Source organism: Martes martes (assembly GCF_963455335.1).
Source record: "Martes martes genome assembly, chromosome: 15".
In the NCBI taxonomy this organism is placed as follows: Eukaryota; Metazoa; Chordata; class Mammalia; order Carnivora; family Mustelidae; genus Martes; species Martes martes.
The window spans coordinates 63622356-63647379 of record NC_137903.1 but is presented as its reverse complement, the minus strand read 5'-3'; the positions used below and the strand labels follow the sequence as shown (position 1 = coordinate 63647379).

Sequence of the window (25024 nt, the reverse complement as noted above, 5' to 3'; positions counted from 1 at the left end):
TTAGCACCTGCCTCCTTTGCTGGTTTTATTTATCCTACAAAGACTAGGAAATGGGACTTTCCAGGTATAGCCTGAACAGGTAGCAGAGAAGAAAGGTGGTGTGGTCAAGTACAAAGCGTTGTACTGGGAATGATGTCCGTGATTGGCTCTCCAGCCTCAACCACGGCTAGCTGGTCTCTTCACCTCTGTCCCTTTTCCGTTACCTGGAAAACTGGAGTGCGAATAAGGATTTGGAGAAGAATGACAAAGTTAAGAACTAATGCAATAGAATTTAAGGCGAAACTGTAAAGAAATTTATTTTCCCAATCCAGCTCTGTGAGTTAGGGAGCAGTGGAATGAACCACATCAATATTTGGGGGGGGGTGGAAGGAAACAATGGAGCCTAGAAATGGGGGTTCTTCGGTGAGCTTCCAGAGAGGAATGATTTGCCCCTCGATGGGGCTGATCTGCATATTCTGACTGTAATCAAACCTGTTGGTGGTGAATGTTCATGGAGATTCGGGAGCCTTGGTGTGGGATGTGAGAGAAAAGGCAGGAAACAGGAAGGAGGATTAGTGAGTCCTGGGCCTGGTCCCGGGGCTGCTCCGGAGTCTTCTCCCTGCAAGCTGTTTGTTTACAGCCCTGGGAGTAAGGATTATGAGGCTCATTAAGGCCTCATGGCTAGTGGATGGCCAGATGGGACTCGAAGCCCTATCTATGTGATTCCAGTGCTATTTTACTATATTGTGCTACCTCTGACACATTTAACTGGTTTTCTCTACAAAATCCTAGAGATTTCCATAGTAATGACTATTACCATGTGCATGCATTCCTTCATTTATTCTAGGATGCTTGGTAGGTTCAGAACACTAAGATTTGGTAAATCTCAAATACTCGCACTTCCTCATTCGGCAGAACGCAGAAACTGTTTTCTCCCCAGAAGAATTAGAACACAGGAGACGTTCATAAATAAATGTATGTTTGAACCATAAGAGTGAGTGTGTTTGCAGGAGGTCATTTTGAACTCTGGCAGTAATAAAGGACGGGAGGCACCCGAAGGGAACGAGTCCTTCCTTGTGTGTCTCAAGTCCACTGTAATTCTGGGGTGAAATGTTCTGTCTCAAGCTTCCCGAAGCTGACTTGGCAGCCTCCTGAATTTAATTCAGAACCTCTTTACCGTGTCTTTCTATCCATATTCCTTTTTTCTGCCTCTCATCATCATTCTCTTTCTGCTTCTAATGTCAGATCAAGCTAGAAACGCTCGACTCTCCCATCCAACTGAGGAAGTTAAGTTCTCTTTGCTTGGAATTTCTAGATCTCACCATTGAGTTAATAGAGACCTTTTGCCTCTCAAACACTCCCCTGGTCTGCCATTCACTGAAATTTCCCTCTTTCTTGGACACCAGGCCTCAGGTTGGATCTTTTCACCACTTAAACTTCTCATCTGCTTTCTAGCGTTTTTTTCCTCACTTTTTTTTTTTTTTGATTACCCTTCAAAGCTTTTGAACTTAGTCTACTGCTTTTGATCGGAAAAATCTTCATTTCTCTTAAAGCTTTCCTTTTCCCTTCATCTCTGTCCCCTTCGCTTGGTTATCAGCTGCAAGGGAAGTCACTTCCTCCTAAAGTCATACTTCCCAGCCTCATGGTCTTTATTGATCAAATATTTGTTGCGTACTTACGGGCTTCACAAGCTGGGACCACGACGTAAGACACGTTTCTGACCTGACAACTCTGTTAGGGGTGACAGGCATGAAAATAAATACTTGCAAAGTAATTATAAGAAATGTCTAAAAGAGGATGCTGAGGCACAAAGGAGGAAGTGAGTAATGAATTAAGGGTCAGAGAAGGCCTACAGAAAGCCTTTAACCTGGGTTTTGAAAGGTGGAAAAGAGTTTCCCAATGAAAGAAGTGAGGTAAAAAGCGTTCCAGAAACCGAGAGTATCGTGTGCTAAAGACCTAGCGGTGTGAGCTAGCAAGTCCCGCTTGGGGAACCTGTTACTTGTTTGGTTATTCTTGGTGCTCAAATCGAGATGCCACCAGAAATGAGGCTGAGGAGGTAAGAGGGATTCGATGATGGGGCACCTTCAGTGCCTTCCCAGGAACTTTGGGTTCTATCCTGAAGGCTGTGGAGGCTGAGGGAAGGGTTTTAAGAAGGTGAGCCATAGCAGTCCGATTTAGAAAGATCATCTGAACCATATAGCAAGGATGGGCAACTGTAGGTGGGGATACCAGACAAGAGATTATGGGAATACAAGTAAGAAATGAAGAGGGCGCCAGCAGAAGCACTGGCGGTGAGGTCAAAGCGGAGAGAAGAGAGTAAAGATACTAAGCGGTCAAGTGGCGGGGCACCTGGGTGGCGTCTGACTTTGGCTCAGGTCATGATCTCAAGGGACTGAGCCCCCGGTCAGGCTCCCTGTTCAGCAAGGAGTCGGCTTCTCCCTCTCCCTCTGCACCTCCCCCTGCTTGTGCTGATGCTGTCTCTTTCTCTCTCTCAAATAAATAAAAACTTAGAGAGAGAGAGAGAGAGAGAGAGATCAGGCAGATACGGCTGAGTGATCGCCTGGACATTGGGAGTGAAGGCAGGTGTCTGGACAATGCGACCCGGTGGATATTAATGCCATTAACTGTGATGGAGAAAGCGGGAAGGGGCAGGTTAGGGAGGTGAGATGGAGAGGTGTGCGTGTATGGCGTGAGGTGAGGTCCAGGGGGTGGTTACCATTTGGACGTGAGGTGAGGTCCGGGGGGTGGGCACCATTTGGACGTGAGGTGAGGTCCGGGGGGTGGGCACCATTTGGACGTGAGGTGAGGTCCGGGGGGTGGGCACCATTTGGACGTGAGGTGAGGTCCGGGGGGTGGGTACCATTTGGACGTGAGGTGAGGTCCGGGGGGTGGGCACCATTTGGACGTGAGGTGAGGTCCGGGGGGTGGGCACCATTTGGACGTGAGGTGAGGTCCGGGGGGTGGGCACCATTTGGACGTGAGGTGAGGTCCGGGGGGTGGGTACCATTTGGACGTGAGGTGAGGTCCGGGGGGTGGGCACCATTTGGACGTGAGGTGAGGTCCGGGGGGTGGGCACCATTTGGACGTGAGGTGAGGTCCGGGGGGTGGGCACCATTTGGACGTGAGGTGAGGTCCGGGGGGTGGGCACCATTTGGACGTGAGGTGAGGTCCGGGGGGTGGGCACCATTTGGACGTGAGGTGAGGTCCGGGGGGTGGGCACCATTTGGACGTGAGGTGAGGTCCGGGGGGTGGGCACCATTTGGACGTGAGGTGAGGTCCGGGGGGTGGGCACCATTTGGACGTGAGGTGAGGTCCGGGGGGTGGGCACCATTTGGACGTGAGGTGAGGTCCGGGGGGTGGGCACCATTTGGACGTGAGGTGAGGTCCGGGGGGTGGGCACCATTTGGACGTGAGGTGAGGTCCGGGGGGTGGGCACCATTTGGACGTGAGGTGAGGTCCGGGGGGTGGGTACCATTTGGACGTGAGGTGAGGTCCGGGGGGTGGGTACCATTTGGACGTGAGGTGAGGTCCGGGGGGTGGGTACCATTTGGACGTGAGGTGAGGTCCGGGGGGTGGGCACCATTTGGACGTGAGGTGAGGTCCGGGGGGTGGGTACCATTTGGACGTGAGGTGAGGTCCGGGGGGTGGGCACCATTTGGACGTGAGGTGAGGTCCGGGGGGTGGGCACCATTTGGACGTGAGGTGAGGTCCGGGGGGTGGGTACCATTTGGACGTCAGGTGAGGTCCGGGGGGTGGGCACCATTTGGATAAATTCATTCTGTCTTGCAGCCATGGCTGACGGCCTTCAAGTCACGGTGCTCGACAAGAAGAAGGTGGCCATGCTCTTTCAGCCCACTGTGCTCCGCTGCCACTTCTCCACGTCCTCCCGACAGCCTGCCGTCGTGCAGTGGAAGTTCAAATCCTACTGCCAGGATCGCATGGGCGAGTCCTTGGGCATGTCCTCTCCCCGGGCCCAGTCTCTCAGCAAAAGAAACCTGGAATGGGACCCCTACTTGGATTGCTTAGACAGCAGGAGGACTGTTCGCGTGGTAGCTTCAAAACAGGGCTCCACCGTCACCCTGGGAGATTTCTACAGGGGCAGAGAGATCACGATTGTGCATGGTAATGACACCTCTGCTTTGAATCCAGGAATAGAAGGGAGATGAGTTCTGTTGTCCCAAACACAGGGAGATGTCAGCCTCTCTACCTTGCAGCCCCTCAAGATTTTGATTTTATGGGAAGTGGAAGCATCGAGAAGCCTAGCAAAGGACTTAATGTGACAGCGAGGGGGGAAGGGGGAAGGGTGTAATATCTAGAACAGACACCGAGATGAGCTCTGGAAATGGTCTTTCTCAAACCTGACCTCTAGTCTAAGGAGCTTGCTATCAGAACTGAATCGAAAGAGGTTCTCGTCAAAGAATGTTCTCAAATACACTTTGACGTCAGCCTTTATGGCCCTTTCCCAAAGTCAGAGAGCAGACTTCCCTAAGAAGTTCCTCTGCTGGGAGAAGGGATGTACGTATACACCATCCAGAGCCAGGTAGATGCCTCGGCCTGAGTCCCCTGTGGTTCTGTATCAGTTCTACTCTTCCTTCTGCTCCCTAAAGTATTGGACAAGAAAAGGGCCTACGAGGCTGACCTGATCGATTTGATCATCTGAATTTCGAAGAACTGCTGTGAAGCCAGCTCATTTCCAGGAGTCCAAAGTAATTCTGGAACGACCTGGCTTTCAAGGGCTTCTGCAGACCTGGTTAGTTGAAAGCAGTCTTCCATTCCCCAAACTGGACTAGAACTAGACCAGTTTCTGGGAACGCCCTAAGTCTTTCACCTTAGGGATGCTAGTATTTGCTATCGGGTTTTTATTTGTTTGTTTATTTGGTCATTGGAAGTAAAGCAGACATCTTGTCAACCACCATCTAGGCGGCAAAGTAGAACACGGCAGACATTCCTTCTGGAACGGCCCCCTCTTACCCTCCGTTGTCCAGTGCTTTCCTTTCAGGGAGACGTTTTAGGAATTGGCCCTTCTTTTTATGGTAACAGATGCAGATCTTCAAATTGGAAAACTCATGTGGGGAGACAGCGGACTCTATTACTGTATCATCACCACCCCCGATGACCTGGAGGGCAAAAACGAGGACTTGGTGGAGCTGCTGGTGTTGGGTAAGTGAAAACCATCGGCAGCACGGCCGTCTTAGACCGCTTGCGCCGCTCCCTCCGCTCACTGTTTCCTGCGTGACCCAGCGGCGTGCATACACCGGGCTTTATTTCTTGTGCACAAACGGGTTTTAGAAACTCCTCATGAGCAATAGCCATATTTATTGCACCTTGTTTCTTGGAGGCCCTTTTTGGCACGGTCCTGATGTCTCTTCTGCTCACTCAAGGTGGTTTTTCCCCCTCCTTTCCGCTTGTGTCCCCTTAACCCTGATTTCTCTCTGCTCTTAGGCTCTACTTCTCTTTTTGTGTGCTAAGTGTTGAAGAAAATGCCAGACGCCTTTGAAGCAGAGTAGAGACAACTGAGAGATACGAATTCATTGCTGAGTGAGGAATCTCCCAAGATGTCAGGAATCTTTTTCCATTCAGTTACCTACATGCAAGACAGTCCTGAGGAAGGGTGGCTGTCAGCTGGAGGGTTTAACCATCAAACGTGCCTGATGGGAAGAACTATTGGAGAGTCTGCTAGGGTTTAGTTGGAAGGCAAATGCCTTGAAACCTAAAAGCTTCTGAGTCATTCTCAAAGCAAATAGTTTTAATCTTTATTAATATTAATTTCTTTGTAAAGGAAAATTCATTACTTTTGGCCACGTGTCCTCTTTTGCAGATTGGAGGAATGTCAGTGGGAAATGACTTCTTTGTATGGAACTGAAAATTGAGTACATATTTCATGTTCTATAAAATGTTGGTTGTACAACAAAATTAGAATAAAATATACAGAAATTAAGAAAAGAAGCTGCATTAGTTGTAGGAGAAAAGGTAAATGCTTGAGGCCATTTTTTAGATGAAATGACTTTTTTTTTGTAGTTTCCAAGAAGCCAGGTGATAACAATTTGGAGGAATGTTTCTTTTAAAGGCAAATGAGGTTGAAGGTTACTTTTACCCTATGTGGGAAACTCAGAGCCCAGGGAGAAAGTGGAATTTGCTATTTAGGATTTTTAGTTTTACTCTATGATGACTGTGTGCCTTTAGCAAATCAAGTATTCTGCTGCCTTACTTTTATGGTTTATAAGATGTATTAAGGTAATTATTTATTAATAGCTAACCCTTTAATTAATAATAATTAACCTTTGCTAGGGGGCTGACTTAATTCAAATACATATTCCTTGGGTCTAATATGTAAAGCATAGCTGCCGTGATTTGTAAAAAATGGGAAGTAGGACAGACATACAAAAGGAGGTAAAAAAGTAAAAAGGCTTATACTGACATTGTGAAAGAATGCAGAGAAATCAGATTTGGGATCTGCAGTGACTCTGTAAATCAGAAGGGAATAAAAAGATAAATTTCTGCCCAATCACACAACTCTCATGGCCAAGTTTGAAGGAACAAGTGGCTCATTGAGCCTGCAATTAGCTAATTGTGGACACAATTATCTGGCCAGTGCAGACATTTGCAGAGAAGTAATTGCCTGTGCGGGGGAAAAGGATGCCAGGTAAAAACCACTTTAAATAATTTGTTCCCAATTCTGCAAATGTGGGAAAATGAAGAGAGGGAAAGCCTTGTCCGCTGAGGATGTGCTGACATGCAGGAAGGGTGTTCCCCTGGGTCCAAACTTGTAGTCATTTGGGGGAAGACACCGTCCTTGGGGCAAAGAGAGGTGGGTGAAAGAGAGGCTCAGATGAAGACCGTCACCAATGAGCGGAGAAGAGATGAAGAACAGAAACCAGGGTCACTCTAAAAAGAATGGTAAAGGAAAACGGGGGAGGCTGCAAATCAACTCATCACAGAAGAGGCATGTCTGTGAGATGAGCAGGTACATGCTAGCGTTCTTGGGGAGGAGAAACACATCACGCCGCTGTGTTCCACATTAATTAGAAATGTTTGGAGCATGATATATTTGCCATGTGAACTTTTTAGGGCAACACTAGTTGTGCTATTTATTTAAAGAAGTGAGTTTGAAATCAAAGAGAATTTTCGGGACACAGGAAGGACCGTATTTACTTCCCAGATGCAAACTTCTGAGTCTTCTTCATAGAAGGTTTCAAAATATCATCACAGTTTTTAAAATTCTAACTGTTTGGTTGTTATACCCTACAGGCCTAAAGGTTAGGTATTCCTTTCATGGGAGGCCAAGAGAGCAACCTGATGTCTGAGGTCAACCTCAAGGAGATGAAGACCTCAGGGTCTTCATCTGAGTCAACAGTCTGCTTGTTGCAACCTCCACGAGCCACTGCCTCAGTCATTGACTATTACATCAGGAATGGTTAGAGGGGCTGGGAAGGTTTGATCTAGTGAAGGAGGACTTGGGAAGTATCTCCAGTTGAAATTGTACAGAAGAGGGACTAGAAACCTACTCTGCCTGTGTGGCTGCGTAGAACTAGAACCAGGAGTAGAGGTTACAAGGGGCAGGAGTCTGTCTCAGTATGAAGAAATAACTTAACAATTGGAGCCGTCTGAACGTGGAATAAGCCTTCCCAGGCGTCCAGGAGTAGTGACTTCTTCGTCCCAGGAGGGTGGAAAAAATCTTGGGAGTTGTTATAAATGAGACATTGACGTATAAGAAAAGGTGTTGAGGTTACTTCTGAGATTCACTTCAATTTCGGAATCTGGGGATTGAAAAGTTGAGGAACATGAGGGATGTGACTACCTTGACAAACAAGAAAGTGACCTCCCAGGACTTAAGTCCTCGTGACAGAGATAGAAGGGGTTACAGGTTACAAGATTGTGCAGGGTGACATTCATTCACAAGGAAGCCAGAGAGAATAGACTATGGCCTTTTGCTGTAGGTCAGAGTTAAAAGGAATAATCCCACAGGAATGAAAAGAAACCGTCGATGGTGGCTGGAAGGAGCTGAGCGTAGCTCTTCTTGAAGATGATCACGAAGTGGGGAGCAGAAAACTGGTTGGAATTTCAGTGGGCCGATTAGTAAGGAAAGGGGAGTTAAAGGGATAAATTAGAGAAAAAGTTAAGAATTTATTTTTTTCCATCACACAGAGGTGAAGATGAAATGTTGACAGAACAAGATGGTGAAGTCTCTTATATGTCAGATTAAGAAATTTGGACTTTGTCCTGAAGACTTTGGGGGTGCCAGTACAGAAATACCAACAGAGGAATGAAGTGCGATCTCGGGGTCAAAACACTACTCAGCAGCAGGGTAGACCATGCAAAAGAATGCGAGAACAGAGGCCTGGGCTGTGGGGCTGCTGCAGCAGCGTGGGTGAAAGCCTGTGAGATTCTGAACCAGACCAGTGGCTTGAGAAGCGACAACACAGAAACATTTCAGAGAGGAAGGGATGGATCTTGGTGACTGATGTAAAAAAAAGAAATGAGAGAGAGGGATGAGTCAAAAGGACACCGTGATTTCTAGCTAGCTGGGTAGCCAGCTGTTCTATCACCTAAGAGAGGATACAGGTTGGAAAGCAGGTTGGGGAGGCAGGAGAATGACCTTGGTTCTTGACATGTCAAATATGGGAGGCCTGTGGGAACCCAAGGTAGGGATGTCCCGCTGACAACTGGAAATGGAGGTCTAGAGCCCAGTGGAGAAGCAAGGATCAGACATAATAGATTTGAGAATCCTTAGTGGTACAGCCATGAGAGAATAGATGAGTCACCCAGGAAGATTATATAAAGTGGAAAGGGCCAAGGGCAGACCCTATCAGTCTTATATCCTGGCTTGCTTCGTGGGAGTGGTTCCCCGTGGTGCTGCATCGGTACTTGTCTTGATTTCTCCCACAACACTGGAAGCTTCTCCATAGCACCGGACCACGTGCTCTTCAGAGTAAAGGACTAATGCTCATTTGTCTTTACATCTGTAATGCCTGGTAGAGTGTTGAGTATAAAGAGGCCGGTGTGAATGTTTTTTAAAAAATTATAAATAGATAGCATCTATAACTAATATTTTATGCCCCTTAAATGTTGGCAAGTGCTAAGTATATATTTGTTGACTTACAAAGGGTCAGTACCATAGATGTCTACAGTCTCAAGTGAGGTAACATGGTTTCATCTCACCGGGCCATAATTCTTTATCTGGCTCTTTCAATTCTTACTGGTGGTAGGTCCATCCAGGACTGTGGTTGGAAGCAACAGAGTTGGTCTCTGGCTAACTTCAGCAGGAAACTCAGTTGTTGGAAGGCTGTCATAATCGAAAGGAAGGTTGGACAGTCAGTCTCTGAAGAGGATAGTATGCTAAGGTAACGCTTGTTAGCTTCTGTAAAAACATCCCCCAAGTCTCAGTGACTTACTGCGTATAGTAAAAATCTCTTACTTCCTCTTGTCCCAGTCAGATATGAGCTAGGAGGCTCACCTGGGTAGCTCCCTTCCAGGTGGTGGAGGAGGGGTCTAAGCTTCTCCATTGTTTGGCTCAGCTGTACTGGAGACATTGGCTCCCACCTGCTCAGAAAGAGAGAGTGAGAAACGTCATGTGGGACTTTTTAGGGACCAGGTCTGGCAGTGACATGGGTCACTTCTGCTGTTATTTTGTATTTCCCCCGGAAAAAAGTAAAGATGTTTTGATGAACACAGCACAGTCCTTGATGTGTCAGAGATGCTGTAGGGTCTATGTAGCAAGAATTAGTAGACAATGTCTTTAAGACTCCATAGCCAGAAAAAATCAATTTAACTGTTTTGTTTTTTTTTTTTGGTTTTTTCTTCATTTTTCCACTCAAGTCAGTCTCAGGTGAGCAAGTCGAACTGGCCCAGTTTGGACGTGCATCCGCTGCTTAGCTTTGGGAGATCAAGGGCTCTTGGTGGCTAGTCCAAGATGTGGAGGAAAATCATCTCCCCAGAGTAAACTGGGGCACTCTTACCAAAAAGAAAGGAAGAATGGATGTGAGAGGCAAAAAAAAAAAAAAAAAGGAAAAGAAAAAGCAATTAATGTCCACCAAAGGGATACAATTACTATGTCTGCTCTTCATAAGGTACACTGATAATAAGTTGTAGTTCATAAATTATTTTTTCTGTAAGAACCATGTAAGGTAGGAGAGAGGAGGCATTATTTTCCTTGTTTCCAAATGAAGAAATTAATGTTCAAGTTTTATAATAGTTATCCCTGTTAAAACAAACAAACAAACAAATGTCTTGGTTCCTAGCCTCATCTCTTTCCACGATACCACAGGCCCTGTCTACATTAAGAAGCTATAGAATACTCCTCTGCAGAAGCCTTATTTGTTTACTTATTTACGTAGAATGCGAGAACAAGTGGAGAGGGGGTAGGAGAGGAGGGGTAGAGGGAAAGGGAGAGAGAATCTTGAGCAGGATCCTCGCTCAGCACTGAACCCGACGTGGGGCTTGATCTCACGAACCTGAGATCATGACCTGAGTTGAAATCAAGAGTCAGAGGCTTAACCTACGGAGCCACCCAGGTACCTTATAGGCAATGTTTTAAAAATTGTGGTTGCTGCTTGAGGTCATGGGTAATAATTTTACTTGTCCCAGATTTGCTTTAGTATTTTCACCTTATTTCTTAGGGAAACTGCCTATACCATGGACCTAGGCCCTTACTTCAAAGGCAGAGTTGTTTTTGCCCGGATTGCATACCTCCCCCACTGAGCATGACCCCAGACATCTGAACCATCTACAAATCACGATGGATGCTTCTTTCAGAGGTTTCAGAAATATCTGAAGACGAGTGATTCAGAGAAATGGGAGGACAACTGCTGATTCAACATTAAACACAAAAAGTATACTGAGCACTCTTTAATCTCTTTTTGATGATTCAGAAGGTAAAGTCATGCCAAAGTTAGAGATACACTTGGTGTTTTGGGTACTTTGAGAGGACTGTGACAGGTACCTTAGAAACATTTAGATGTTTGGGATCATAGAGCCATACCATTAGACAGAAGAAAGGAGTGTCCAGAAATCTGCCACCCTGAGATTAGATGCTGGTCTAAGATCTGTGGCAAGGACAGGATGTTTATAACCTGGAAACATGCCACTGTTTGGATAGGAGGAAAGTTCCCTTGGGCAGCTCCAGCCGGCAGGAAAGGACTTCACCATTCAGGAAGGCTCCAGCAGAGAAGTTATTATTTTAAAATCTAAAAGCAGCTCGCCTTGTTCTTACGTCTTCCCATGTGCAGTACGAGGGCTGACCTGTTCTGTCTGATGTCCCGTACGGTAGCTTGATTTTTAAGGGCCTTCAAGTAGAAAAATGAGGGAAAGGGCCCAGGTGGGAACATGGCTGGGTCAACACTCCTGATTCTGGACTGAGAACAGAGTAAGAGGACATGACCCAAGGGGTGTTTAGATTAAAGCGAAGGAAGGCTTTCCTAATGGCAAACAACACTTTTTAGAAATTATGGTTCGTGGGGGCAATTAGAGAAACTTCCTCTCTGATGAGCTTTCAACATGGAACAGGTTCTCTTGTCTAAGTCATTAGGATAAGCAAGATCGCTTTCAGAGTCCTTTCTATGATTTTTGACTTTACTAAGAAGACCCACCGATTGCAGAATTAATTCTCTGTGTAGGGTGATGCCTAAAATACTGCTGTTTTGTTTTGCTTTGATAATGTTTTAGAAAAAAAAATGATGCATGTGTATTGTAAACATTGTTCTTCCAAGCAGAACAGAAATGTACAAAAGAAGAAAATATCTCCTAAAATCTCGCCACCCGGATCCAGTGACCATTTCTTCAGAATTCTCCCAGTTGCAAGGGCTAGACGCTTCACCTGGCTTAGGGAAATTTTTTGGCTTAGGGAACTGGTAAGTCCAGGCTCAAGCGTGTCTGAGTCCCAGTGTTCAGATTATATTTTAAAGAATCGGTTTCTTCTGTGTTAGCTTAATTCTCAGTCAGGCTCCCCATCTGGGGCAAAGGTAGCTCCCAGCAATTCTAGACTTCCACGGTCTTTAGTGCCTTCCCTCTCAGGAGGGTAGATGCCTTTCTCCATGGTGTGGGCAGAAGTCCGGTGTTGGGGGTAGGCCGTGCTTTGGGACAGGAGAGCGAGTACGCCAACAGCCCCCGTCGAACCGCACGAACTGAAGGGAAAAAGGAAAGGAGTAGCTTCCTAGAGGGAAGTTGGGCCATTGTTTCCGAAGGCAGAAGGCGGGCAGAGACCAACACTGTTAATATTTTGTGGAACTCATCCATTTGTGTTTCTTTATAGGCCAAATGCAACGCTATTCCAGGAAGCCAGAAATAGGTTTGCTCCCAGCGGGTCCTTGTGAGTAGGCGCTAAGTCGAGCTTGGTTCTTCCCTGTGACAGTGATGCCACAGAGACACCTTTGTTTTCCTGTCATGCTTCTAGTTTTCCCTTCAGTCTTCTCCTGTGATTTACCCAGAAGCACCTGGGCACGGGATGGAGGCACAGACGTACATGGATTTTCATAAAATCACGTTGTTCACAACACTGGGCCCGAAATTGCTATTGTGGTCGAAAATACATCGTTCAACCCATCAGTATTAAGAAGCCATTAAGAACACAGTCAGAAATCAGGGAACTCTCGGGAGGGGACGTCTCAGAACTTCGGGGATTTTTGACAGGTGCGTGTTTCGGAGGCTGAGCAGGAATGCTCTGGCCCTCACCCCTCGTCAGTGCTGCACGCCCTCCCCACCCCCCAGCATTAGTTCTGGCTGTTCAGAAAGGCTACTTGTCGCCCCGGCTCCTCCTCCTCCTTCTCTCCGTCTCTGCCAGCCCCAGCCCAGTGGTGCTGCTGCTAACCAAGGAGATTTGCTGATTAAAAGGGCTTCAGCTCCTAGAGTTCCCATGGCAACAGCCTCCTTGGAGGTCTTTGTTGCTTGCTAAAACTTTGATCTCTCAGAGTGGCTGCTGCTGTTTCTCTCCAAGATTTACAAACAGAAGAAGAGGGGAAAAGAATTGGGGGAGAAGAAAGAAGAAGTTTACTCCTGGCAGAAAGGAGAGAAGGAATTAATTACAGAGCCACACTCTAGCCATAAATCTGGGGTTTACGCCTTTGGACCATCTTTGGATTTGGGCTCTGCCCGTATTTTCATTTGTAGACTCAGTGATACCTCAGAGATCTGGGCCCCACGTGGAAGACCTTAACTAGGTCTGATTCCACTGAGAGGGCGGAACCATCCTTGCTGTCTTCAGTAGACACCTGGGCCTTCAGATTTCTGGAAGAGCCAAGACAACCATGCTGACTCCGTGCCAGGAGAGAGAGAGGGCTAATGAGGCGTGAGCTCTTTAGGCTTTAGCACCGCCACCTGTCCCCCCAGTCCTCTCTCCCGCGCCTGGCCTGCTCTGCTTACGTAGATTCCTCTGCTGGAGGAGCTAGAAAGCCAGCCAGGCGTCAACTGGAATGTGATTCTGGTTAGTGACTGTCAGTGACAACCATACTACGGTGTGAGCCGTGGGGTGGGGCGTGTGACTGCTCCAGAGACTCGGGATCAGGCCTTTTAGTCTTCACAGGACGTCTCCTGTGGCCTTCAGGCCTCCCTACTGCTTAATTGCAACCTTGCTCTTTTTTTTTTTTTAATTTTTTATTTATTTGACAGAGAGAAAGAGATCACGGGTAGGCAGAGAGGAGGAAGCAGGCTCCCCGCCGAGCAGAGAGCCCGACGCGGGGCTCGATCCCAAGACCCTGGGATCACGACCCGGGCCGAAGGCAGAGGCCCAACCCACCGAGCCACCCAGGTGCCCCGCAACCTTGCTCTTTGATGGGCACCGTGATAGTTCTGCTTCAAGTGTGATTGACATTTAAATTATGATTTACATTTAACTCGTCTTTTTTGCATACTAGGTCCCCAGCACAGTGAAGATACAAAATAAGTGACACTATCTTGTCCTATAAAAATTACTGTGTTTTGGTAAAGATAAATATATTTCTGAAGCAATTAGAGAGTACAAGAAAAGATTAAGACTGTTTGATATTAAGTATCGAGGCTATTGGTTCTCAAGAGGGGGCTATTTTGCCCTCTCTCTCCCCCCCCCAGGAGACATTTGGCAATGTCTAGAAATATTTTTGGTCATCACAACTTGTGGGGTGCCAAAGGGGCCGAGGCACGTGGTCGACTTTCTACAGTGCACAGGACAGCAGTTTTATGCCCAGCAAAGAATTATCTGGCCCCACATGTCAGTAGTGCCAGTGTTGCAAAACCCTGATCTTGACCAAAGGTCCATCTCGACACTGGACAAAGTCTTCTGTGAAGTGCATGCGTTCTGGGGTAAGACATCCCTGGGCTCAGGGCAGCGACATGGCCTAGCGTGAGTCGATGTTGATGAGCCTCAGTGTCATTATCTGTGAAAGTGGGGAAGGGGTCACAGAGGTTACATGGAAGACCGATTGTGAGGCTGAAACGGCCCTTCATAAGAGCTCCCACCGGCTCCCGTCCCCCACACTTCATTGCATCCTTAATCTGAGGGAACCCTCTTTAGCGAATCCTGGGTTCTGGGAATCCTGCTAGCAAGCAGATTTCCCTTCGGCCTGTGAGGCTTTAACGAGCCATCTGCGAATCGGCAATCCTATTACTAATAGATGCACGTTTTCTCAGTGACATCTGTGCGGTGCCTTGCCAGTGGTGACCCTAATCAGCCCGGGGGGACTCTTCCTGCTGGTGGATTTCAGGACATTCCGTCCCAGCATGCTATGTGGTGGTTACTATGTTTTGGTTGCTGTTGGAAGTCCCCCTTTCTCAGTGGATGGCCCTTAGTTAATTACAGGGTGGTCGGTGCCTAAATACAAGCGTTCCACCACCCAGGCCATTTGACGAAGTCTGGAGGGGCTTGGGGAACCCCTGACTTGGTGTAGGATCTGGATGGCCCCGGAAAGACTTCAGCGAGGGTGACTTTCTGATTTACCGTCCAAACCAGGATGCCTCAGGGTGAAAAGGGAAAACTTTTAATCATTTATGTCAAGACAACAGGCATAAACTTGTGCTGTCCAGTCAAACCGGTGTGACGGTCGGCCCATAGACGCGACCACCTTGGAGGTTCTCCTCGGTTTGAAGAGAGCAGAAGATCCAGAGAAGCTGGGGGCAAATTCGCGTCAGCTCCCTCCCTGCCCGGCTGACTCTCGCGGCCGGCAGCTGTTTACGTCGTGGAGACCTGGGGATGCGCACGTCTCCATTCATTTCCCAGAAGCGCGCAGAGGCCCAGCAGAGAGACGTGGTTTGCTTCGCTGACCCCTGGGAGATTTCGCACCAAGCTGTCTGGGGGGCAAAGGATGTCCACTGAGCTCTTCGCGACCCTGGGTCGTTGCGGGGACGGACGCGGTCTTGAAGGCGCTCTTTGCCTTCCTAAGCCCCAGCCAGCCGGTCCCGCGCGGCGCCCGCTCCCCCCTCCGCCCCCCGCCCCCTCGCAGCCTTCATCCCGCCTCACTATTTTTGCTTCACTTGTTGCTCATCGCCGTGGGAGGAGGCTCGGCCTTCAATTAGCACGCATTCCTGCAGCCCCGCGGTTGCCGTGGTTACGCGGGCCGAGCCGGAGCAGCTGGGTCAGCCCGCCAGCTCCATTGTGGTCCCGGGGGCCGGGGCGCGGGAAGGCGGTGGGGGGGACGCGCCCGCACGGGGGGAGGCCCGGGGGCCCCGGGAGTGTGGGTGTCACCGAGAGATCGGCTCAGCCCCGGGAAGAAAGAACTGCGGCCCTTGAAAGCCGGGCAGGAAACAGTCAATCCCTTCTCCTCCAGAGCCAGCTGCCGCCATCCACGGGTGCAGGGTCGCGTTCACACGGGGGCGGTGCCCCCGACTGCCGTCCGGGAAATGCCTCCTGCTGGAAGCCCCTCGCACGGAGACGGAGGAAAGGGCAGGGCCGCTTGACGATCCAACACCTACAAGCGGTGCCCCCCTGCGTGTCTGCCTCCAGCCACCGGGCCTTTGGGGGTTAAGTAGCCATTCTTGGTACCTTTGTGTTTAAGTTGCCAGTCGCAGGTGCCAATCTGTTGAATAGAGCAAAGTGGGCGCAGGAAACCACATTGGGTCCCCAGGAAGTCCATGTCCTCCTTCCATTAAATCCCACCTTCCTCCGTGTCATTTTGGAGTCAAATCTAGCTGTCTGCAGCGTTTCCTCGCAGGCCAAGTTTTACATGTTCCATGACTACTAAGACTTGGCATCTCTTCTCTCTCTGGGGCAGGGAGTTGGTTCACTATAGCACTTTGCAGAGTACTTTGCAATCATTTCCATTATTGTTTATTAGTTTGTAGCAGCATGGTGAATGTCTTTTAATTAGCTCATACTGTGTTGTGATGGATTCAGTAATCATTTTCTGGTCACAGCTTCAAAAGCTGCTGAAAATTTCAACCATCTCTAACATTTCATACATCCAAAAATTATACTTTAATTATATAAGTAGAGCAATAATGCCACAAACATAAATTTCAGAGTTGTTCTCTGCAAATATTAGGAAACTAGAAAGCTGTTGCTGCACATTTCTAAATTAAGGATAAGCAAAGCTTGAGGAGGATTAAGATGTTGGGGGGGGGAAATACCGGAATTGGGGTGAGTAGACCCAGGTTTTACTCCTGGTTTGATTATTCACTGTGTGACTGAATAAGAACCTTAATCTCTCTGAGCCTCAGATTTCTGGAAAATATGGAGTGGGTTATGGATTAGATGACCTCTGAGATTCTTTCTAGCTATAAAATAGAATCCTGAAATTCTATGTGAATAAAAGAAGTCAGAGCCGGGGTGTCTGGGGGGCTCAGTTGCTTAAGTGTCCAACTCTTGATCTCAGCTCAGGTCTTGATCGCAGGATCACGAGTTCAAGCCCTGCGCTGGGCTCCATGCTGGGTGTGGAGCCTACTTTAAAAAAAAAAAAAAAGAAGAAGAAGAAGTCAGTGCCTTAGGCCAAGCATATAATCACTGCCAAAAAGCCTAAAGCACTTATTAATAGTTAATTGCAGATGGTACAATACTAGTCATTTTGTGGAGAGAATTCACTGTCAGAATTATTCACTATAATTTAAAGTGACCTAAAATGTAAAAGATATAAAAAGAAAAAAGTACACACATGAAATGCTTAAATACACTTTATAAATATATGTAAGAGAAAGGGAAGCTATATCCACATTTGTGATGGATAATCATAAATTATATTTATTGAATGCATGGTTGCCATGGGAATATAGAATAAAAACAGGGATGTGTGTGCACTTGGGAAATTTCCAGGCTATTTGGGATTCCAAATAGCCATAGAAACAACTTTATACTCAAGGGGGCCAGAGAAAACCATCTGCTCTCCTAAAAGACTTAGGAGAGAAACATTTTGGACGGTTAGGAGCTGAGAGACCAGGGGGTGGGTACAGTACATCCCTGAAAATGGATCTAGGACATGTTAGGGAAGCTTGGAAGTGGGATGAAGCCCAGATGTGCATTAAACAGAAGGGAGGAGAGGGGAATTGCAAGGAACTGGGGAAGAAAAGCCTCTGAACACCTGATCATCCTGAACAGAAAGGTGACTAGTATGAACACTGGCAAACCTGAGGCGGACTCCAAGGTCACCCAAAGAAATGAATGGAGATAACCATGCTATCAGTGCTGGCGACGTCATAAGCGTGAAGGAAGTATTGTTTTTTTCTCCCGTTTGTGAGTTCCAGTGCCTTAAATAATTTAGTGTCTGTTGTCAGCGAGTAAGTGACTAACAGATCTGGGATCTGAGAACAAGTTTGTCCTAAAGGAGGATTTCTGTAGTTTCCATTGCACTTCGAAGGTTTGGACTAGTAATCAGAGCTCAGACTTAAGTTTTAAGAGTAGAGACAAAAACAACTTTTTTGGCTGAATGTTGTAGGCTTCTTGTCTGCCTTAATAACACCATAGCCTGGTAGTTTGTAACTTGTGGGGAGTGGGGTGGAGTGGTGCTTCCATCCCCCTAGATAGCAAGATGTTGCAAGGACTAGACGATGCTCCTGGCAGTGAGCCCTGAGTCCAGTACATAGAACAGCACTGAATGAATGAATGAATGAATGTCTCCTTCATGTTCTTATTAAGAGCCTGTTTCCGTCTGGGATAAAAAGTGAACAATGAACCAGAAGTTCAGCACTGGACAGTGGGGATTTGCTACTGGAAACCTTTAAAGGGGTTTCTGTCCTGCTAGTGGAGGTCCACGTAAAATGGCCGCAGCAGCGGAGAGATAAGCGCCCTCGTGAATGTGTGTACGGGGTCCTCAGGAGCACGGAGGAGGGAGCACCCTCTCAGGGCAACCTCCTTCCAGGGCTCTACCAGAATGGACTTGAGAGTGCACGTGGTAAGGATCTGAGCAAAGCAGGAGCTTGAGAAGTGTATCAGCTGGTGTTTTTAGTAAAGAAGGTGAGTAATTCCTGCCTTGAGGAGCCTGGCCTACCAAGAAAAGAGCATCGGAACCTTGGGGAAGTCCCACCAGGACGTGGCTTGTGGTGAAATGTGCAAAGATAAGGCCCCGAGGAGAAGAGAAGTGGGAAACCAGGCAAGGACTGTGTCTTTGGGGAAAGGCCTCTTGACCAGGTGGAATGGGATGTCAAGAAGAAGAAAAGAAATGGAAAAAAAAAAAAAAAGCCGATGATAATTAGATTTGGCAGGAGGAAAACTCTTTTGACCTTAGTAAGTTTGCGGAAGAGCAGCCGGTAACTACAACTCTTAGACCGACATTGCTGGGCAGGCTGCAGAGGCTGGACAGCAAACCTCTCAGGCACGGGCTTCCCGCCTTTCTCCTGTTTGTGTCCACCGGCACAGCCCACCTCTCTTTGTTGACCGAATGATGAACGAGTTGAGTTGGAGACATTCCAGAAGTGGGTTTTCCAGGAGTGGTTTTCAGGAATATGTCCAAAGAGTCCAGGTGGGGGGTCACTTCAGTGTGTCAGTGGCAGGAAACAGCTGACATAGGGACTTGCATAGCTAAGATACAGGTTGTTTGAGTCACAATGCATGTTTCTGCCCTAATCATTCAACCCCAAGTATGAGAATGTTTTTGGCTGCAGAGTTTGTGATGGTAATTGTAGGAAGCAGGCACTTGTGTTTGTGTGTGCATGTGCAAACTATTAGTATGCCTAATTTGTTTGGTCTATTCATGTGGAAATGTCTTAAAAGTAATGGATTCTGCAAGGTTTGGGGAAAACTGTTTTGAGTGCTTACATAAGACCGGTATTTTCTACTGATAGTTTGAGCTGTGGTTTGAAAAGCATAGATGTGGCCTTCTGTTCGCAGGGTCTGTTCTCTACCCTTTTCTCAGACGTGAAAGTGACTTGTAATTGCCCCTCTTAAGCTGAATCCTGGAAGAATGGCAATGATTCACAAGTGTTGGTAAAGTGCTACTGAAATCTGGAAAGGATTTACTGGAATTGTTTGGACTTTCTAAGATCAGACCTTCATTGGGTGTGATAGAATAGGAAGAAAAGATAGAGTCTTTCCAGCCGGCAACAGCATTTCTTAGGAACTGTTCATCAAGAAGCTGGAAGCAAAATTATTTTCAGAAATCTATGATTCCAGCATAAATCTACTTTTAAAAATGTCCTTAGCCCCAGGAAAATATAAATTGTGGTATAAAAGCCATAGAGATCTGCACTCTTTCTGCTGCTGACATGATATAGTCATATTGTCTGGTATCCCCAAACCCCTTCAGGGTCCTGAAGTCTGAAGACATTACATTTCACCCACCGTGTGGCAAGACCCTGTCACCCATCCTGGGGCCAGCACTACACAGGTGCATTATGGGAAAACTTCATCCCTCCCTGAAGCATCAGCTACTGACTGTTGCTTGAGGGAGAATGAGAAGCGTGATGTATGTCTCTCTGTCGGAGTGGCGACCTTTGTGGATCTCCTGTCCATAGTTTTGATACCACCCTATCCGTAAGTTTTTAAATTACAAATGCAAACATATAATCTGGAAATGAAAATCCCTTCATTGTTCTTCCATGATGCCCATTCCAGCTCTCCAGAAATAAGGAGCCAACAGTTTGGTGTATAATACTCTTGCTTGCAGATTTTCATTTGAACGTAGGTTCTTAGAGCTCACACTCACTGATGTTCTGCTGTGTGTAGAAACAATGTCAGAAGACCAGCAAGGTGACCTAAACAGACTGTGGGGAAATCCAGCTTTTGTGTTTTATGTGCTCATAAACATCTTGGTCTGTTTATACCTGTCAGTGGTTCAAAGTATGTGATCTCTGGGCCCTACACAGCCCCCAAATATATTTTGTATGGCTTGTCCAGTGTTTTAAAAAATCTATGAATCAGTTGCCAACATTTGAAAATTAGGATATTTCGCACAAAAACTCCGTGGTCTGGCTAATCCTGAGAACCAGGAAGACCCGCAACTCCGGAGCCACATTCCCGTCAGGCAGCGGTTGGCTAGAGGTGAACAGCAGTAGCCCCAGAGACACGTAACCGGCCATTCGCTTCGCCCCTAAACGCTCCCGGATGCGTTACCCTCGGCTAGCTGCATTTACGGGCCTTACCTGCTCTCCCTGTAAACAGCTGAGTTTGCAACTCTAACCATTAAGCACCAGATTTGAGAGCCAAAAATATTATAGATAGGGTGACCATATAATTAATTGTCCAAAGTAGGACACCTTGAGAGTTAAAAGTAGTGCTATTAATATTTACACCAGGACAGCAGGCACACACCCGGACATATGGTCTCCCTCTTTGTAGATCACTTAATTCAATCTCTTCACTTGACTAGGATGGAAATGGAGACCTAGAAAGAAGATTGCCTGTGGCACTCACCAAGCAAACTAAGGACAGAGTTGACTCCCAGTACCCTGCCTCCCAGTCCATGCTTTCTCCAGTATAATGTCATCTCTATCATATGTATGCGCTCCATATTTTCCTTCAATATATGGATTTTTTCTTTTTTTTTTTAAAGATTTTATTTATCTATTTGACAAAGAGAGCGAGAGAGCACAAGCAAGGGGAGCAGAAGAGGGAGAGGGAGAAGCAGGCTCCCTGCTGAGCAAGGAGCCCGATGTGGGACTCGATCCCAGGACCCTGGGATCATGACTTGAGCCGAAGGCAGGTGCTCAACCATCTGAACTACCCAGGCACCCAAATATATGGATTTTTTTTATAGTTCATAATTATCACATGGCTAATACCCTGTGAGGGTGTACAGATCTGCAGTTTATATCGTCAATAATATTTCAATTATGAATGTGGTTAATTATGGGCTACCACATATCTAGAGATGTTTAAAACATTGGTAGGTTTGAGAGCTCAAGGGTAGATGCAAGAAAAGCTTTTTCATTTCACTAGCTACAAGAAGAGATGCATTCAGAAGTGCTAATTGTCTGGATTTTTAAAAAATCACCATTAAGTGACTATCTGACAACTAGCTTGCCGGAACAAGAGAAGTCATTGACCGTTGGCTGGTAGTTAATATGAATTATGTCTTTTTAAGAGATGGCCAACATCCCCAGTCCCAGTCCTTGACCAGTTGTTTCCTTGTAAAGTTTCCAAGAGGCATTTGTACACAGAACACTTTAGATGAGACCAATGCCTGCACTTAATCACTGGCTCAGACTCTGGTCCCAGATCCCTGTCTGGTATTCCATCCCAGGAACGGGATGGGACTGCATGTGAGCCTCAGCGACTCCTCTTAGCATTTCAGGAAGGCTTAGGCCGAAGGCCCGCCTGGGAATTCTCCTCCAGGATGCCTTTTTCCAGTGTTCCATTTGGCTCCTGCGTGTTCTTCCAATAGACCCTGCAAACAGCAGGCTATCCTTGGCACGTTAGCTGCACAAGATAAAAGACAGACAGAAGCCCTTCTTGCCAAAACCTAGAACAGAGTGAGCCTAAGTCACTCATTCTATACTTCTTTGCCCTTGGAATGTATTGTGGTCCCAATTAATTTTTCAAACGAGGGACCATTACCCGCACAGGACATGCAAGCAGGACACATTTTACCACATTGGCCTTGTCTAGTTAGGGAGAGCCAAGAAAAAGTAAATGTCCCAGAGGAGCTGCTTTTTCTTTGACTTTTATCAGTGCTTCTTTTCAATGGAGTGGTTTGAGAGAGGAGGGGACCAGTGAGCCATCGTGACCCATCTTAAGATTCAAAATATGAACCACACACAGGTAACTTTTTCCCCTAATGCAACTCGACAAACTTAAGTTGTTTTCTAAATGAACCAAATCCATATGCATGAAACAGACGCCCTCAAACTGTATTCGTAGGCTCCGGAGCCTCTGAAGGGTTAATAGTTTGGCTACGTTGGTATGAGTAAAAGAATAGTATTAAATTTCTTTCTTTCTTTCTTTCTTTTTTACTCTTTAATGTGATTACTAAGAAAGCTAAAGTTAACGTGTCGCTCACATTATATTTCTATTGGACAGAGCCATTCTGGGGGAGTATGTTAGGCATATAAGTGAAGTCATAAGGTTCGGTCCATGCTTGAGCGGTACGCCAGTGGCTTTTTGCCCTCGGGAGTCTGAAAGGAGGCAACCTGCGGGGTGCTTCATAGGGCAGCTTGCTCGTTAGCGAGGCTTCGGTGTGGTAGAAACATCTAGGATGAGTGCGAAAGTCGTATCGGGGTCTTTACGTTCAGCGTGATATGAGAATGTGGCAAAAGCATTCCGTGCTTCTTCCTATACATCAGGCTGGCGGTTAAAAGAAGGAACCTCCGGATCCCCCACGTCTTCCACAGTCTTGGCGCCTGCGCAGCTCTTTGCCTTACAGAGCCCCGACGGGCACCTGTTCTGACACCAGCCCGTCAGCTCACCTGCTGTCCCCCGCAGAAGGCACTTGGGTTCATACAAGGCCAGCTCCGGGTCCCATATGGAAAAGCCACACCAGATACATATGTATAGAGTATTTCTGAAACCAGAAGGGGTGTGGAAGAGCATGCAAGTCATCTAGCTTTATCTTTCCCTTGCCTTTGAGAATTTTAATCACTGAAGCATCTTTAGGCTATAAATAGAGTCACGTAGTGAGACCATACCGGGTTAAAACCAGATACGGACTTGTGCTTTGATATGGACACAGGACTGTGTATGGATGTATGAAAATGTGGGTTGCACGTTTAGGTACAGATGGGTTTGACTCTCCGATCATATGTGTGGAGAAGACTGTGTACATGAATGGAGACAGCGTATGTCCGTCTGCTCGAGCGGGGCTTTTCATATGGGAATCAGAGATTTCCTCCTCCTATAAATAGTTGGAGAGAAAGTTCTGTTTCTGCTTCCATCTGGTTTCGGTGCAAAGTTCACTTAGGTGGCTGCCGAAGAGGGATGGAGAAAGCTTTTCTCTTGACTGAGCTCAGCCTCTGGGACTCGCCCCTCCTACCGCAGACAGAGAGCCTGGGTCCCCAGCCGTGTGGAGGGACGGGGCCAACGGCACCAGGCTTCAGGCTGTGTTTGCCCTTGGAGTGACCTCTTCCCTTCTTTTTCTTCTACCTCCTCCAGGCAGGACAGGGCTGCTTGCTGACCTCTTGCCCAGTTTTGCTGTGGAAATTATGCCAGGTACCCAGTCATTTCACTCTTTATTTGCTTAATGTGCTGTCACTTCGTCTGTCTTGCTTCTGCATTAATCGCTATCGCTCCTTTAACTTATTTGCACATTTGTCTGTACGTTTCTGTGGTGTTTTCCAGGATGAACTAAGCCCAGTGGAAAAGACTTTACATTGTGTTTCTTCTGTCACCAGGCCCTAAAAGAATCATGATAATTAAAATGGGCTACAACTTCAATGTCGGGCCTTGCAGGCTCTTTGGCAATTTCCGGAACCATTCAGTACCTCCGCTGTGCCTAGACAGCTAGAAGTATCCCTAGCGGAGTTATTCTTTATCGCATTTCCTTATTCCCTAAATTATATGTTTATCCGTTCATTAGGGTACAATCGTGTTGCTCCAAATTACCTTTCATAACTTGATCAAAACATATTTCCAAGCCTTATGAAAGCAACACACCCCACCTCCCTTGAGAAGTACACATGTAAACACCTACATTGCTTTGTATGCAATTTCAGGAGCTTCTTGGGCCCCCTAAGTCCCTGGGATCCATAGACCGTATGTCAAGGAAACGCCCAAATGCACACCCCTGTCGTTTCCTGTAGCTTCGGTTGAATGCACCAGCCTAGACAAGCCCGCCTCAGCTCGCTGCAGACCCAGAGTCCCTAATGGAAGCAGGTTCAGAGAGAAATTAGAATGAGCTATGGGGAGGGACATATGCAAACTCAGGGAATGGGAAAGACTATGATTCAGACTTGCTTTAGACGGCTTCTGGCGAAGGGTTAGGAGCTGCCTAAGTGTTGGCAGCAACAGAGAGATACAAAATATTCCTGGCCACTGGTTTTGACTTTGTTCAGGTTTTAAAACATCTGAAGTCTTTACAGTTGAGTTTCACTAATTATTCTTCCATGAATTCTCCTGTTTTGCCATTAGCTGGCCGTCCCAAATACGGACGTTCTTCATATAAACGTTGATCCCAGGGACGCACGTAGACACCTTTTTGTGACTCCCCCTTATCCAGTTGTGTTTGTTTGTACCCGTTTGTTCATCACACCCACAAACAACGTTACAAAGCATTACTTCAAACTAGATGTTATATCTCCCGGTCCCAAGAAAGAGTTACTGTATTTTTCATATCTGGTCCTTGTCCGTTGAATATCCCTCCCTTTTGACTCCCAAGAACCCTTTCATGGAGAGCATTCTTTTGTTTCTCCGAGATAAAACTGCCAGTCTTTATCCTTGACTGCCTGAGCCTCCTTGTAGCCGCCGAGCCACACCACCGCTCTGTTCCTCAAGGCTCGTATCTGTCTCAGGCTACATAATGTTATTGTGTTGCAGCTGAGGACTGGGACAAAGCCCTCAGCTACCTATTGTCCTCAGAAGGAATGCTCTCCAGACCATTCTCACCAGACCCAAGACCTTCTCATTACCTCACTGAAGAGATGGTGACCTGGTTAATTTGAGTATATTTCAGAGGGAGAGTGAGGAGGGACATTCAGGAAACATAAGTTGCTTGTTTTCGTCCTGAGGAAATCATGTTCTAAACAAAGATAATTTTAGCATGAAGACAAAACCCTTTATATAACAAAAATA

The 25024-nt window shown here is 46.9% G+C and overlaps 1 protein-coding gene across 1 annotated transcript in view; it reads left to right on the top strand.

Annotated features, from left to right (window-relative positions):
• ILDR2 (immunoglobulin like domain containing receptor 2) overlaps window positions 1–25024 on the top strand; it is a gene marked incomplete at its 3' end in the record, with an annotated part of 55476 nt that overhangs the window by 12786 nt on the left and 17666 nt on the right. Inside the window, exons 2-4 of the mRNA XM_080824816.1 lie at window positions 3769–4101; window positions 5020–5143; window positions 23394–23446. Coding sequence (XP_080680942.1) covers window positions 3769–4101; window positions 5020–5143; window positions 23394–23446 — 510 coding nt within the window. The remainder of the gene's footprint in view (window positions 1–3768; window positions 4102–5019; window positions 5144–23393; window positions 23447–25024) is intronic.